The sequence below is a fragment of the Semicossyphus pulcher genome, unplaced genomic scaffold (assembly GCF_022749685.1).
Source record: "Semicossyphus pulcher isolate SPU_LCO1_2020_fin unplaced genomic scaffold, fSemPul1.0.p SCAF_5, whole genome shotgun sequence".
In the NCBI taxonomy this organism is placed as follows: domain Eukaryota; kingdom Metazoa; phylum Chordata; class Actinopteri; order Labriformes; family Labridae; genus Semicossyphus; species Semicossyphus pulcher.
Genome location: NW_027211726.1, coordinates 10,813,342 through 10,831,341, shown reverse-complemented (window position 1 = coordinate 10,831,341; position 18,000 = coordinate 10,813,342). Strand labels below are relative to the sequence as shown.

Below are 18,000 nucleotides of genomic sequence, written 5' to 3'. Positions count from 1 at the left end.
GCAGTACAGTGTAATACAGTGACGTTATATGCTAAAACATACTCACTCTTTACATTCTTATAGCAAAATCCATCCATAAATTATCTGTACCTGTTCTGGGACGGAGGGGGGCTGGAGCCTATCCCAGCTGTCACTGGGGAAAGAGGCAGGGTTACACCCTGGACTGATCGCCAGTCAATCACAGGGCTGACACATAGAGATAGACAAACTTTCACGCTCACGCCTACGGGCAATTTAGAGTCCTAACGAGCATGTGTTTGGACTGAGGGAGGAAGCCTGCACGCATGCACGGGGAGAACATGCAAACTCCACACAGAAAGGCCCCCTTTGTCTGAGCAGGGATTCGAACCTTCTAGCTGTGAGGCCGCAGGGCTAACCACTGCACCCCCGTGCAGCCTTCTTATAATAAAATGAGAAACCTCAATATCTAAATGCATTACTAGCTAACATGTATATTTATGAAGGATTATCCATGGTAAATTTGACATTATATTGTAGTTTCCATGATAGTCAGTTTTTTGTTGTTTTTTAGAGCAGTGGTTCTCAACTGGTCAGGCCTCAGGACCCACCACAAACAATATAATAGTCAAGCAAATTGACCAGCAGTGCATAAGAGGAAAATATTCCCTCTACAATCAACAACAGAATAAATGCAACCGCTGTAGGGCTCATCAAGTTTCAAAAACTTCACTACTGCACTTCTACTGCACGCACATCATAGGAAACCCATGTCCTTCAAAATAAAAGCGCAGCCTAGACTTTTTGCCCAAACGTTTTATTTTTTTCAAGCACACATCTGGGACCCTCTGAAAACAGTTCCGCGACCCACTTTTGGGTCCCGACCCACCAGTTGAGAACCCCTGTTTTAGAGTACGAAGTGAATTAATTAAAATTGATTAACAATGACATTTTTAAAATATGTAAGATTGGCTACAGTTAATCAAGAAGGCAAAAATTATTCTGGTTCAAATGTCAATACACACCCAGAAAACATGCTGTATATATTTAATGATTTTCTGTGGCTACTTTCATTGCCTTAAGCGTTTCATAAAAGTGTCAATAGCGTGGTTCGTCTGAGTCAAAAAGGCAACTGCTTCCTGGTTGTGAGTCCTTTTACTGCACAAATTGGAAACTCGGGCCATACTGCTGATGGTCCAGCACTCACTCAGTGGAGCAGTGCTCAACCAGCCGCGTGGATCCCCGCTGTGGCCATTTACCACTCAGTCCTACCCATCTCACTTCCACTCCTGCTGTGGGACAGTGAACATGTAATCTGGTCGCAGCAGGCCAGCAGCCAACACACACACACACACGCAACACAGCCGGCTGCAGCTGCCCTCCCAGCCACGCGACCTCCTGCCTTTCCTTTGAGTTGATAACTCACCCAGACTTCTCTCCCCTGCCGTAGCTCGCTATCTTCACAGTCAGGGCTGCACTTTCCTCTGGTTTCACACAGGATTAGAGCAAGCTCTCTAACGAGCTAACTACTATAGTGAATCTATCTGTGTCTGTGCATCTAGACTATACTGATGCATGTATTTATTCAAATCTACATCTTCTGGCACCTTCTCAGACTCTGTAGTCATGTGTTGTTGTAGTTGTCTGTCAGCACGCAGACAGGACAAACACAGTCTCATCGTCAATGTTTGTGTAACTGCCTGATGCATGTTTGTGTGCACTCTCTGTGTTATGTAGTTCCATATGTGTGGTCCATACTGGGTCCTCCCCACCAGCCTGCACGACCGCCTGACAGCCATCCGTTCTCCAGCCTTATGTCATGAGGCCTCTTGGAACCATTAGCAGTAGCCACAAGCTAGTAGCCACATTGTACTGTGGTTTACATCCTATCAGGCTGCCATGCCAGCAGTAGCCATGTGGCCATATTCGTCCCCATGGCCCCGTCCCCATTGTGTTCCAATGGCTCTCTATGTCACCAAACGGCTGCTGGGCGCTAACCACAGCTGTCACCGCCATCAGTGGATGGCTACCAATCTGTCTCCCTTTATGACCCGCGTTCGCATCCGCTACCAGCTACATGCACGGCAGACTGCCCCTTACACACACACAGCCAGCCTCCAGCTCAGTGAATTACATCGAATTAGCCAAGCATGCTAGCTTCAAGAGCTCAGGGGTCTACTCAAAGCATTAAAAACCAATTGATTGTGCCGCAGTTTGGCGGCTCACACCACGTGTCGCGTGTTAAACCAATGGAGCGTTGTGCAATGGGGCTCCTGGTGGCCGGGCAATATGGAGGCGGTCGGGCATGCAAGGGGAAGGGGTCAGAGCCAGCCAGAGAGGCTGTGTAGAAGAGAAAAGATTGGAAGTAACAGGATGGATCTATGTGTGTTCTGTAAAGATGCATTAGTCCAGAAAATGTAACTGGATTCCCAAAGGAATCAAATGAGTTACATTGACCTTTAGTCCTGGAAGAAACAGTGTCGTCAAAGAAAGACAAACATTAAGCCTCTAAAAGAAGTTAAACACTGTAATTCGGCTAGAAAACAAAATATGGCCAAACCTTTAAAGTCGAGCTGAAACGGCATTTCGAGAGTATCTAGCTTCCCTATTGTGACGTATTTACGAGTGAAACAGGACGTGCAGGCGGGACATATCATTAGAGGGATTTGATTTGATCGTTGAGAAGTGGGCGTAGACAGACGTTCTCCACAGCGCAGTAGCTAGCTAACTGACCGAGCGTTCTTGGTGTTCTGCGGCTAAATGATGCAGATTGATTGGTTGAAATTGTTTGGTGCTAACTTACGTAAGCACCCGTGATATTTAGTTTTACCGGAAGAAAAAATGATTGGATTTTGATATAAGAATACGAAGAAATGGTTTTTCCGTATTTTTTGGGGCCGATATTGTCAAATAGATGCACAATATTACCGGGGATGTGATCTAAAAGAATTAAAATGACATTTTTCATTTCACTTCAACTTTAAACAACACAGTAGCTGAACGTAATTATGAACAAACATGAGCTATCAGTACATAGCTATAACTGAGGCGTATCTACAGATGTTGATTTGACAAGGGTAACAATTCCAGTTGTGTTTGAATTGAATGGGATTTTATTTACTAGGATAAACCCCTTGAGATGTACCATCTCATTTTAAATGGCGTTTATCTTGTTCATGGTGGAACCAGTCCTCAAGAAGGTTTCAGATCCACATATTGTCTCCAACTACTGTAAATGCACAAGACTGATAGTTTTCCAGCAAGTTCACCTCAAGTAAATGGTAAATGGACTGCACTAATATAACGCTCAGTGCTCACTGATCTCCAATCAGTATCTATGCCCATTCATACCCGGTGGCTATGCCTTCGGGAGCAATTTGGGGTTCAGTGTCTTGCCCAAGGACACTTCGACATGTGGACTGTAGCCATCAGGGATCAAACCTTCCTTGAGAGACGACCAACTCCACCACTGAGCCACAGCCGCCCCGAGTAGGACTTTCAGATTTCTAATTAGGAGAGACTCTTTCGACACTGTAGAAATACTTCAGGAATGGTTTGAGGAGAAGGACAATGAGTTGAAGGTGTTGACTTGGCCTCCAAATTCCCCAGATCTCAATCCAATCGAGCGTCTGTGGGATGTGCTGGACAAACAAGTCAGATCCATGGAGGCCCCACCTCGCAGCTTACAGGACTTGCAGGATCTCCTGCTAACGTCTTGGTGCCAGATACCTCAGCACATACAGCACACCTTCAGAGGTCCATGCCTCGAAGGGTCAGGGCTCTTTTTGCTGCAAAACGGGGTCCTACACAATATTAGCCAGGTGGTCATAATGTTATGGCTGATCGGTGTATTTAACAGCTAAATACACTGTAAAAATATAATATGTTAGATTTCCTTGTACATATATAACATTTAACAAATATATGAGACTAAAGTAGCTTGAAAGGTTGTCTGTCTCTATGTGTCAGCCCTGTGATGGACTGGCCATCAGTCCAGGGTGTACACTGCCTCTCGCCCAATGACAGCTGGGATGGCTCCAGCCACACCGCAACCCTGAGCAGGATAAGCGGTATGGATGGATGGATGGATGAATGGATGAGACTAAAGTGATTGTGAACATTTGTAAGGGCTTGCTTTCATTGCTGTTGGCTTGACCTTCCGGTGACGGTGACGTTGCAGTCGTGCCTTTATGCTTATTTGTTTGGGTTATTGGTACTACAAAAAACACTCATCCATATTAGCAGCAGCTATGAATCCAATCATGATAAGTCTGGGTGAGGATCTTCCACTGGGATTAAAACCTTGCGAAGAAATTATAGTGTGACCTTGAAAGTGTTTAGGACAGTTGCGCTCTAAGATCAAATTTAGCTTACCTATGAACTGACGTAAAGGCTCGTTACAGGTACATATCGTTTAAAAAACGTGTTGATTAGCTCATGTTGTTTTTTAATTGGCTGTTTTTAGCCTCCCTGTGCCTGTGTAAACTCCGTTAGAAAGTTAAACAGCACTTTGTCTTAAATAAAAGATGATGATGGAGAACGACAGCATGCGCAGCTGTGTTGGAGTTGAGAACGAGTTGACGGAGAGTTTTCTTTCTGCACAGTAAACAGAAAGCGTTGCAGCGTGCACCGCTTCAGCAAAGGTGTTTGTCTCTTTCTGACTAGATTAAGTTTGACAAGTCCATCCATATGAAACCAGACTTCATCCCGCAGAGGAGCTGGCACTTTGTTAGCAGTGAGAGAGAGAGAGAGAGAGAGAGCGAGAGAGCGAGGAGAGAACAGTTTTCAAAATTTGTTTATCCCCAATTAATGGCCAAGAGAGGTGGAACTTGATAGAAAGTGACAGTGTTTTTTAAAGTGGACAGCTAAATCAGCTCGCAGCTTGATCTGTCAGGCGTTCCTCTTCTTTCTTTTTTCACTCAGGTTATTATTTGTCTTCCCTTTCTTTTTCTATCTCATGCTGTCTCCCGGATCTCCTAATGCTTTAGTCTGTTTGGCAGTTTGGGCGTCGGACGTCAGAACGGCGTGACCGCTCTGTTCTCCGGTCAGCGCTACACAAGTCAGCAGACCTTGCAGAGGAAGAGGAGAAGTAAAGTTCCCAGAAGACAAATGCACACACATGCGGCTCACAACGCGGACTCACAGCACAACAAAAAAATACGCTCTTAATGGTAAATCTCGCTTACGTACGGATCATCAATCACCCACACAGGCTCTCAAATTCACTTCATATTGCCAGAGAGTGCCGGAGTAGCTGCAGCGCTAGCCAAGCGCAGCAGTGCTGTCTCTCCCCATGACTTCTCCGTCCTCTTTTTTCTCCTTTCACTGGGAACTGTATGTCCTCATAGTGTGTGTCTGCCGGAGTGCATTGGCCCTTACATTTTAGAGGTGAATTATTGAATTCCTCTCCGTTGCACCCCTTTGAATAGCCGCTCGCCGGGCCTCTTAGAATTGAACCGTAACTATCTGCCCTCATCGGATGGAGGTGAATCGGTGCACTGTGATACCCATCTCCCCCCGCTCGGCATGAAAAACGCACCGCCGATTCAGAAGTGGGGGGAACATTATGTCGGTCTTGTGGATTTCGACTGGCGAGGCAGAATTTGAGACGCGGCTCGAGTCGTCCTTGAGCCGCTCTCGACGCTCTCTCTCATACATTTCTCCCCCGGTCCCTTCCATCCGTCTCTCTCCTGTTCCGTCCGGAGTACAACTGCAGCTACTGTGCGGGTGCCAGCACAAAATCTGTCTGTTGGGGGTTAAAGTTTCCTTCATATAAGAGAGATATTGTTGCAGTGCCACAGGGTGACTGACAGAGAGATTGAGCTGCTGCGTTTTCGCTATAAGCTTTCGGATATTACCTCAACAAATGTTCCGATAGTGGCAGAAATGCATTTTGCCACAAAGGCGGATATGCTTTGGTGGACGGGCTTTATTATCTCGCTGTGTTCTCTTAATTGGATTTCTAATCTTTTTTTTTTTTTTGCTTTTGTAAATATTCTGGAGAGATCCTTATGTGTGAAATGATCCATTTGTCTGCAAAAAAAAAAAAAAAAAGGCAGTCGGAGAACGGTTGATCCGAGCGTGGAGAGGAATGGACCTCCTGTGGAGACATGACAAATACTGTTACATGCTTCATCTAGCACCCTTATCCTCCCTTAGATACACACACAAACACGCGCGCGCACACACATTACAAATCCACCCAAATATCTTGTCCTCTAAAATGAAGTCAAGTAAATGTTTTCTTTTTGATAAAACAGTTTGTTATGAGCGTTTTAGACTTATTAACACAGTAGTTTTGATGTCTTTTGTACACACACACATAGACACACACACTCACACACATATTCATGCACAATGAAGCAACAGCATCGCCATAAACAATTCTGATCATGTCTGATTACTCCCAGTGAGCATTTTTCCATTCAAAAGACCAAGACAAGATTCATTACATATTAACGGCAATTTTCAAGTCGCATAGCGGCTAAAGTGATTGTACAAGTGAGCACTGCATCATCCCAAAGTAGCTGCACTGGTCAGGGCTGTCACGTATTAATGAACTACGTCAGCATCCAGGGGTCGTTCTGCCTTCACAGTCAGAGCTGCACAGCCGAAGAACCTGGGCATGCGCACGTCTCCTTTTTTCTTCTTCTGTGGGGAATGTTTAAAACTGCTCCCTTTACGATGTCTCTGAACCTTCTTGTTAACATCACACAGCCCACAAAGTGTTTATGATTTTTGTATGAAAAATAAAATGCGTTGAAATTACGCCTTTGTGTAGACCGGATTTCACCCACCGCTGCGAAATGATTTTGGAGAAATGCTGCTACACTCATCACTATTGTCACCCTTTCAACGCTAAAATTAACACATCATCAAAATTATAAAACCAAAACGTGTTTCTGACACGTGGATGTCATAACGGTATTTCAGTTGGTTGAAAAATAGGTCTGTTTGCAACCAAATTTCAATGTTGAAATCCCACTTGGTGCTCACTGGGGTAACATACAGCATGACCCCATATTTGGACCTGTATTTATAGCTTCCAGCACTTCGTGACCCAACTATTTTGAATTGGATTTCATTTGAAATCCCCCTGCATCCTCTGAGATATGACACATGATTGACTGCCATGTGTATCAACAAGTGGAAGGGGACTGATCCATCATCCCTCTTGTTTTAATTTCAATATGGAGGACATAAAGATACAGTGGATAAATATCTTTGCTCAAGAAAATAGTACATATTAGTCTGTTGCCCCTCTTTTACCAGTTAAAGAGGGGGTATTATACTGGTTCACAGTTTAAGACATATACATAATGTTACAACTCCAGGTTTCACACAGTTTTTTCTACACGCTGCACTTTGTGATGTCACAAAGTGCAGCCTCAGAAGGCCAATCAGAAGAAAGCAGGCTTGTAGGGGCAGGATTTCTTAAAGGGACAGAGCTGACTGAGTCGTTTCAGGCAGAGGCTGTATGAGGGCCTGCACAGAGCACCAGTGTGAGAAAAATGATGAGTTTCTTTAACTGTAAATTATGCTAAGCTACTCCACAGGTATCACAGAGTGAAATATGAAGCTTGAAATTAGCATAATACCCCCCCTTTAAAGATCCCAAGATTTCAAATTTGATTTCAGAGGCCGGGTTAAGCTCCTATATGCATCAGCATCAACTTGTGCGACTTCATTCTCTGCCGTTCATCAGCCTGCGCTGCTATTTCTCTGCTAAAATGAGCAGTTCAGCTCCCCAGCCAAGTACATGGCACACTGTGTCCTATAGACAGACTGCTTCGGTAATAGTAGGGCAGCCATGGCAGTCTGCTGGCCCAAAGCAGGGATTCATGCTGTGGATTAGAGTGAAACACACAGGATGCCGCCTCCCTGTTTTTTGGACTCGCCCAAACACAAAGGTGCCTGAGGGCATCTGGAAAATGTGGACACAGTCGGATAAGGTGAAGGCAAAGTTGTGGGTGGCTACTGTGAACCTTTGTAGAGCAGAAAACACAGACAAAGATGAATAAGAGCGCAGACACAAAGACAAAGGCATACACATGCTTACTGAGGGCGAGCCTGTAGTATAATCGGTCCCTGGCATTCTGTACTGTATATAGTTACCAGTCAATCATCAGCAGATGTTCTATAACACCAGGCTTAGACCAATAACGACTAAGAGAACAAGCTCAGTCTGTGTGTTTCATTGGGAATGTCTATTTGGAGGCTGCGGGGATCCAACACTGTACGTGTCACGTTTACCTTAACTCAAAACACACCAACATACACGCACCAGCAATCGGCAAACCGCAGAACCTCAAACGGAGAACCCAGCCGTCAAACACAACCAGGAATGCGTCGAGTCGAGCTCAAGTCGTGTTTCATGTGGACGACACAAGTGATGCTTTGTTTGAGGGGAAGACGCAGGAAAACACACGTAACTGTCAGAAAGCACATTGTTGGTACCCCAGTCTTACTTCTTACCAGGCCGTTAGTGATTATGTGTGCTGTCTGAGCAGTACAGGAAGATAGTGTCAATAAGCCGACAAGTGAAACATCAGAGCCTACAGGGCAAGGGTCGGCCTGTGAGCTTCTCTTTGTGGCCTTGGGTGCTTTCACTCAGAGCGAGGCATCGCCACCGCCTGAAGGTAGTGATATATCAGCGTTGGTTTCAAGCAACATTGCAGATAGGCAATAATGTTGGATATTATAGCCTGCAGCAACAGTAGAGACAAGCAAAACCTGCAGGGATGCTCTAATCAGATACTAATCGCAGGTATAAAGCCGTCATGCCACAGCCTTGTGAGGACCTGCACGGGGTTTCATAGCGAGCTTTTGAAGAAGACGTCCTGTATGAAAATATTATGATTTCCTTTGTGTAAGGTATTTTCATTTTTCACTCTAAATGCTAATTACTGCCAGTCCATTTTTGAGATTATTTTCTATTTACTTTGAGCAGAGCTTCATTACATGTTCTAATACTCTGTTAAACCCTCTAAAATGAGCAAGTTTGTTCTCTTAAAACTCTTACCTGCCTCTTTGTCTGAGCTGATTTCTGAAAAATCCCAAGGAAAGTTTCAGATTTTATTCCAAAAATGGTAAAATATAACTCTACTTCAAAATACAACCAAGGCACACTGCGTTACAACCAATGGAATGGCAGGCAAGGACTCGACACAAGGCAGGTTAGGTAAAAGTGGACAGTGTCTCTAATGTTCAGCTCAAGGTTTGGTACACAGTCAATCAGTTCCACAAGCAAACAAATCCACAGGAGCAGGCAGAGGCAGAAAACAGGCAATCGTCAATTCACAGGAATAACTCATGAGCACAAGGACGAGGTGACACGAAGGAACACACAACGAAATGGCAACGAGAGGGAAGACAGACAGGGTATGTCTAGTCAAAGCAAGTTAGCCCAGACATTCCTCTCCCTAGCAACATTTTCCACCTCCTCCTGGGGGATCCCGAGGCATTTCCAGGCCAGGTGGGATATGTAATCCCTCCATCGTGTTCTGGGTCTACCTTGAGGTCTTCTTTCCAGTTGGACGTGCCTGGAAATCCTCCACAGGGAGGCGCCCAGGAGGCATCCTAATTAGATGCTTGAACCACCTCAGCTGGCTCCTTTGGATGCGAAGGAGTAGCGACTCTACTCCGAGCTCTCTCATGATGAAGCTCCTTACCCTATCTCAAAGGCTGGGCCCAGCCACCCTGCGGCGGGAACTCATTTCAACAGCTTGTACCTCATTCTTTCTGTCACTACCCAAAGCTCATGACCATAGGCGAGGGTTGGAACGTAAATCGACTGGTAAATTGGGAGCTTCGCCTTTCGGGTCAGCTCCTTCTTCACCGAGACAGTCCGGTACGGTACGTCTATGTCTGACTAAAAACATGCAATATCTCATGTCAGTGTTCACAAAACTAGGTGAAATTCTGTGCAGCAAAAAGCCAAATACTCAATATTAACCACCCAAACATACTGACCTGACACACCTGCAGCATCTAGAGTCTGTGCAGCTCCAGTCAGGAATATAAACCACTTCACTCGAAGGAGGAGCTGTAATGGATCAAGCCGTAAAAACAGCCACTATCTCTGTGACATTTATGTATTTACCTCAAACATTTAACAATTGTTGTTTTTGATCAGCAACTCTAAAGAGCAAGTCGTGAATATCAGCTGATACAGATCGGCCCTCCATCAGACTGAGTGTTGCTATTTACTCGTAATGAGCGGTCATTAAAAAACACGGCCGGTTGTAAGATTTTTTACAAGATTCCTTATTTACTGTACATTGTCTCTGCCCGTTGAGCGTATATCAGCGTATTTAACAACCACAGGGCTGATATCATCTGTCTCCTGTCTGGAGCCGGATCAATACCATCTTAAGCAACACACACACACCCACACACACGAAAATGCATGCATACAGAAACGTCTGCAGCATCTATTATCGTCTTTATTCCGTTGTTCTCCCTCTCTTTTTCTAACAGAGGACAAATCAAAAACATGTATCGTCTGTTTGTGTCAGTCTCTTTCTCATTTTCTCCCTTCCCCAGCCTGTCAGCGGACAGACACACAACACGACAGATCCACATTCGCGCACACACGCGCGCTAAAACCCCCCCTCTCTCACAGACACTCAGTCTCACAAACACAGAAAATCGAAATCACAAATCGGCTTAACTCTCCCTGACACGTCTGTGAATTAAGCCTTTCCGTTGCTCTCCCTTTCCCATTATAAAAGCATTGTCAGAGGCTGAATCAGTAACAGGTAGCCCACAGCTCCTGCTGCTTCCCTCCTGCTCCTCTTCCTCTCTTCCTCTCTTCCTCTCTTCGTCTCTCGTTCTTTCTCTTTCTTTGTCTTTCCTCGCTTCCTCCCCCCCCAGCTCTTTCTCTAATTCTCCCTCCCTCCCTCTCCTTGTCCGTCTCTTCCTCGCTCCCGTCTTCCTCATGACCTCCATCAGCTCTCTCCTTAATCATCCCCCTTCTGTCCTCGCAGTCGTCCTGTCTGTCTCCTCGTTTCCCCTCTCCTCTTCTTCTTTTTTGTCTGTCACAGCCAGTGCTGAAACGGAACTAAGCACTGGGTATTTTCATTTTTTGCTGCTTTAAACTCTCAGAGAGAAATGTTGTGCTTTTTTCTACCCTGCATTTACCAGACAGCTTTAGACAGTAGCCTTGCAGTTTCAGATTTCCACACAAAACAGAAAGGAGAGAGGACAGTCTTGTTAGTTTTTGTTTTTAGGCTGCGATCATCCACTCCCTTGGTTTCTCATACCGTATGCGGACGATACCCAACTCTTCCTGCCATTCCGGCCAGATAACACTACAGTTTCGGCACGGATCTCATCATGCCTTGCCAATATCTCTAAACCAATGAAAGAACGCCATCTGCTGCTCAACCTATCCAAGACAGAGCTCCTTGGGAGCATATGATGAGCCCTGACCCTTGAGGCACCCCTGTGGATAAGCTGTGGGGTTTGGACCCTTCTCCCTTCCAAGATACTCTAAAAGATCTGACACCCAGCTGTTCCTGCCATTCCCACCAGATGACACTACAGTCTGCACGGATCTCGTCATGCCTTGCTGATATCAGTAAATGGATGAAAGAACGCCACCAGTCTTTAATCAAGTCTCTGACTTCCTGTCTAAGAACAATCTGTTCAACCCAAATCAGTCTGACCACTCTACCGAAACTGCACCACTGTCGGTAACGGAATCACTGCGTCTGGCTAAAGATGTTGGACAGTCCATCACCAAATCCTCCTCTCCACTTTCTCTCAACTTGGTATCGCAGGATCTTCCCCTTCACTGGTTCATGTCCTACCCCTCAGGGAGATCTTTTAGAGTATCTTGGTAGGGGCAAAGGGTCCAAACCCCACAGCTTATCCACAGGGATGCCTCAAGGGTCAGTACTCGGTCCTCTTCTCTTTTCAATATATACCACCTCACTTGGTGTAATCATTCGCGCCCATAGTTTCTCATGCCATTGCTATGGGGACGATACCCTGCTCTTCCTGTCATTCCCACCAGATGACACTACAGTCTTGGCACGGATCTTGTCATGCCTTGGCAATATCTCTAAATGGATGAATGAACGCCACCTTCAGATCAACCTATCCTGAGCTCCTTGTCATCCCAGCCAGCCCCTCTAAGCTGCCACAGATCAATATCCAACTTGGACAAACTGAACTCAGACCCACAAAGTCTGTGTGTCATAACTGATGACCAGCTAACCTTTAACGTTCACATGGCCTCGATTGCTCGGTCATGTCAATTTGCCCTGTACAACATCAGGAAGATCAGACCCCTGGCAGGCCTCCCTGCAAGCAAACTCTGCAGATGATCCAGAACTCAGCAGCGGGACTGGTTTTCAATCAACCCAAAATGGCACTTGTCACTCCACTGCTCATATCCCTCCACTGGCTCCCAGTTGCCGCTCGCATCAAATTCAAAACCCTGTTGCTTGCTTACAAATCAGCAACAAAAACGGCTCCTGCCTTCCTGAGCGCCCCTCATTCAGGTCTACACTCCCTCTCCCTCACTACACTCTGCCAATGAAAGGCGCCTGGTACTCCCATCACAACAGGGCCCTAAGTCGCTAGCTAGACCCTTCTCCTCTATAGTCCACCGGTGGTGGAATGAGTTACCAAGCTCCATTCGGTCCACAGAATCCCTTCCACCTTTATGTAAAAGCTAAAGACCCAGCTCTTCAGGTCATACCCCTCCCATCCTTATGAAAAACAACACTCTTGAGTTTGTTTGGTGCAGCCTGTTTTAATGTAGTCATGCGTACATTCCAAATTAGGTAACACCCTCTACTTTATAACAAGGCACCAAGTTTGACCTGACAAAGAGTTGGTGCAGCTGAAATACTCCTTCCACCATTGATCTCAGCATTCCACCCAGTTTCTTTCTTTCTGTGCCGAGGTGAAACTCAGGGAAGGATCACATGGAGCTTTCATTTCGAGTGGGAGAGGGAGGAGAGAGGGAGTGAGCTGCCTGTGTTGTGAATGCAGGGAGTAGGCAAGCAGAGCGATTCTGACAGGCTGTGTCTGCACAGTTTGTTCTCCAATAGGCCCACACAGAGTCACCATGCACGCGCTCACTCCCAGACTTACTTTATTGGAGTTGCATGCTCACATACACACACGTACACACTGTCAGTCTCTTTCACAGTGTGTTGCAGGCTTACCTACAAACACACACTTACAGTACAGACACACAAAGCGAGAAGAGAGGCGAGCCGAGCAGAGGAAAAGGGCTTGGTGTTTTGAACGCCTTCCTCCCGAGGCTTCACTGCTGGGGAAATGGAGCTATCATGACAAGGGATGAAAGAGCAACAATGGTTTCATCACTTTCCGGCATGTTCCACTGCAGCGTGAAAAAGAAGCTTCTAGCGTTCTCATCCGCCCGTTAGGGAAAACACGCCGTGCGTTACACCACGGGCGGAGGCTGGAGAGTGAGTGAGTGAGAGACAGGAAGGGAGGGACGCAGAGAAAGCATCCTTGCTCAGCAATCAATGAACCGCACAAACCCATATTGTTGATACATCAGCGGCAGATATTGAACATTTGATGGGCCAAAGACAATAGTGCGTATTGATCTTGAAAATGTCCCTGTGTTCTGTTCTGTTGCGTTTATCAGCACCGTCCCCCTTTTCTTCTTCTTCTCTGGCAAAGTTGTCCTCGTTTCACCCCTGCCTGTGCCCCCACCCATCCGTCTTTAACCCTCCTCCCTTACACCTTACCCTTGTACCAGTTAGCTTAGCTTCTTTTTTTCACATGTATAAAGAAAGAATATGCGCAATCTTCTTCATATCATCTCACCGTCTCCTTGTCTTTTCTGTCGTTCCACCAGGGTGCAGTGATCACGCCAGCCATGGACCATACTATGTCCATGCAGCCTGCCAGCATGATGGGCCCTATCACCCAGCAGATGAACCATCTGTCCCTGGGCACTACAGGAAGTGTGAGTACTCCTCGATGTCATGCAATTAGCCACGCACATTACACTAACACACAAACACAGGGCTGCCTGCATGACATAATCCAGATGAGAAAGCCAAAAAAAGGAGGATACGCTCATCTGGTTTGCCTTTGGTGGACTTTATTCCTCAGGGTCTTTTGTAACATACAAGCTGCACTGTCTGATACAGAAGATGGACACACTGTTTCATTCAGGAGTTTGGAAAGATGTGCAATGTCTTTGGCGATTAGACCCCATCATGAGGTGTGAGAAGGGGTAGTGAGGCCAAGAGCAGGATTGGATGGAGTCTAGACACTTGTGGTGGTGAAGAAATGATGCAGGAGGAGCTGGACGAGGTGGATTGGAGGTGACTGGGGTGGAGGTGAACTGAAACGACAGACTGACAGCGAAGAAAGGAGAACAGCTTTAAAATCTTACAACAGCAGGATGATTGGTCGACGGAAGTCGAGGCTAACTCTGGTTGGTTTAGAACTTAAAATAGTAGACGCCCATAATCAGCTGATGACCAGAAAGGCTTGAATTTACGCTGAGCTACATTTAAGGCGACCTCACTCACAGATTAAGAGGCCCTGAATGCACCACGTTTTTGCTGGAGCTGCTCTGAAGGCCTCCAGTTGCAGATAATGAATTTACGGACTATACTTTTTTTTAGTAAATATGCCAATACAATCTAATAAACCCCCAACTACATGTAATTAATGTGAACTTTCCTATATTGATACATTTATATAAGTCAGGAAGTAAGTAGTTTTTAGGAGCTCAATAAGCCCATGACTTTATTTTGTCCGAATGTCTAAATCCATTCATGTAAATTTGACCTTAAGACGATTTGTGGCTCGCTATCCTTTTCATAACACCAATGCAGCACTGCAAAACATCTCAAAGTTTGAATAAGAGTTTAAAAAATGGAATAAAACATTGTGAAAGAAACCAGCAAGTGTCTGTTATACTCTTGGTATGGCTCGGGTCGACCAAGGACGCCTAATATCTTTAGGGAACATTGTTCTTTTCAGTATCAAAACAAAGTATGCATTGAGCAAGAGATGGATTTTAAACTTCCTTTCAAGAAATCCAAACCTTCTCAGGCTGAAACCACATGTGCTCAGCCGTATCATTTGTCCTACGCTGCATGCGTTCAGCGCCAGACATGGAGAGAGCACATTTCCTCCCTGATCTTCCACATTAAACAGATTTCCTGTGCGGCTTAACAGTGTGACTGAGCTCTCTGTTCTCCACCTTCCTCACTTTCACCCCCTAATTTCTCTTTCTTTCTCACATTTTGTCTCCCTCACTCTGTAAATCAGCTTCAAATCTATCACTCCATCGGTTTTCTTTATTCCAAGCACACACATACACACATGCTAACAGTCGCCGCCCCCCCCCAAAAAACCAGGAACTCCCCCGTTTTTCAGGATCAAGTCGACTTAGAGGTGTCACACAGTTCTGAGGCCTGACTTCCTGCCCTAACCCTGCTGCCCGGGGGCAAGCGAGCAGGCAGCTTTGCTCCGGCACTACGTTTGATCTTTGTGTGTGTGTGTGTGTATGATTGAAACAGTGCTGTATTGTACAGTTCCCCATGTGTTTCCAGGTGAGCTGTCAGCGACTGTGACGCCATGTTGGCTCTGTCAGGAATGCCCCCACCCTAATCTGCCCCAGCTGTGCTAACAGGCAGGATTAGAGACGGGCTAATCTACGATGATGGCTTCTGATGTTTGATGGCTTGTGTTTGAGTAGAAAGTGGGTTAAGGCGCTCTCGCTCTCGCTCTCATTTTTTCACTTCTCTCGCTGCTTCTCGTCTTTCTGCCTCCGTAGCTTTCCTGAGGCGATGTGCTGTGTAGCATAACTGCTCTATAGCACACGGCATGCCACACTTGATCATCTATGGGAATTGAGACGTGTTTCCTATAAAGCTTTTTCTAAAGCCAGATGTAAGAGCCCTTTCATTCTGCCTGATTGAGAAAGCCTGTTAGGAACCACGATCTGTAACTCTCTGCGCAGCAAACTGGACCTGACACCACATTCCTCAAGCATACACGCATGTGGTGAGCTTGTTTTCATTGCCCCTGCTGGTCACATGACCTAACCTTCGCCACAGAGAAGCACCTGCCACGAGTAGAGTCTCCAAAGTCAACAACTTTTCACGACTGTTTCTGTCGGCTGGAGGAGAAGCCACACCTCAGAATGCTCCGGGCTGCTCCGGGACTCTGCGCGCCTGTTTGTGTGTGGCTGCGGCTTTCTTCTTCTCTCCAAGAACAGAAACCAAATGTTCCCCGCTACGCCCAAGTTCTGACACTGGTGTGGTGACCGTAGCTTTTCCGAGAATTTGGTGTTGTTTTGCAGCGAGGATTGGTGAGGAGGGTAGAGCCTGTTAAAAATCAGCAGCGAGTAAAGGAGAGGAAAATTCATGCGCCAAATACCAGGCTCTATGAGAGCGTTTTCCTGAAATACTAAGAATAAGCCCTGAATTAGAAAACATAAAACATAGAGAAACAAAAACAAAATGTTTGTTTACAGCAGCAAAATGTGTCACCTCTTGGACAGCCAAGAGGCGTAAACGTTGGTACCCACTGAACGCCAACTGACGCGGCCTAAAATGTCCCCCCATACTGCTAAAAGCATGCTGGGATACCTAGCGACAAATACCAGGCTGGCGGCGTCACTATTTAACAGCTTTTCATCCCTTATTATGTCATTTTCATGCATGTGAAATAATCTAGTGGGGAGCTGTTTGGATTGAAAAGACTCCTCAATTCACAACAACAGCAAGGCTGGGCAGCCGCGAGTGAAGGCGAATCGGTAGCGTGCAGTGGGCCCACGCTATGACAGTGCGTACCCACTGAAAGCGAACTGACGCGGCTGAAAATCTTGTGTACTGCAAGCGGCTGGTTCGCTGCTAAAAGCATGCTGGGATACCTAGTGACGCAAACCAGACAAGCAGCGCCACTTCTTCCTCATTATGATAATCATGCGTTTAAAGAAAACGGTGATATACTCTTTTTGTAAATAAACCTTGTGGGGTTTGATTAAAAAGACTCCCTAGCCAATTAGTGATCAGCGAGGCTAAGCGGACGCAAGTGTAGGCGAATTGGTCGCGTGCAGTGGGGCCGCACCGTAACAGAGGCCAAACGGCAGAGCCGGCAGGACGGAACAGCGCTGTGTGTGTATGTGAAGCTCACACTTGTTGTTTACAACTCACGCACGTTTTGCTTCTGCAACGCCGGAATAGGGGCGGCTTTAGGCAGGCATTACTTGGTTCAATGTGAATGGCAAAGGCAGCATAAGGGCCCGATCAGACAGAGTGCGTTTTGCAGGCTGTAAAACGCGAGGCGCACCGCACTGCCTTTTCTGTTGAAGCCTACGGTTAAAAAGAGCAGCTCGTTGCGCCTTTTTTTTCTAGTGTTGTTAAGGCAACCACCGAATCATTAGCTGTCATTAACCTAACCGTTAAATTGTAAACTGACAGAAGGCCCGCCCCTCTTTTCATCCGATTGGACAATCAGAAAAAACGCCCATGACGCCCGTGAGTTGCAGTTTTTTCAACTCGAGGTGCTCGGAGCATTTCCTCAAAAACGCGAGGCGCTCTGTAACGCAAAAGCAGCGCGCAAAAAGCGTCCCTCTCATTGAAAACAGTGACCAAGCCGTCTCCAGCTGCTAAAACGCGCTCTGTCTGATCGGGCCCTAACAGCGGAGCTTCATTACGGTGCAGTGGCGGAATTACAATGTAAAAAAGGCTATAGACACACATACTTGAAAATAACCCTAATATATAAAAAATGCACGCAAACAGACGCCAACAAAACAACCAACATCAAACACACTCAGAGAAAGACAGAACAATCTCTCACACACACACACACACACACACACACACAAATATACACATCTTTCATAAACATTATTCAGTTTTATCTGATAATCACTTGACACTTTGGCCATATTGTCTCTATACAAAATGCCAATAAAGGTAATTGAATGAAAACCCTGCCTTGTAACCAGAACACTTTCTGTAGCCACATGACTCAGTTTGGTTTCTGACTATCTTGAACACCCTGATCACAGAATGCTAA

At 46.0% G+C, this 18,000-nt stretch overlaps 1 protein-coding gene across 4 annotated transcripts in view; it reads left to right on the top strand.

Annotated features, from left to right (window-relative positions):
• Positions 1–18,000, top strand: part of rbms3 (RNA binding motif, single stranded interacting protein) — a 320,758-nt gene that overhangs the window by 292,508 nt on the left and 10,250 nt on the right. For all 4 annotated transcript variants that reach the window (XM_069681044.1, XM_069681042.1, XM_069681046.1 and 1 more), the window contains one exon: positions 13,805–13,915. In XM_069681044.1, coding sequence (XP_069537145.1) covers positions 13,805–13,915 — 111 coding nt within the window. The remainder of the gene's footprint in view (positions 1–13,804; positions 13,916–18,000) is intronic.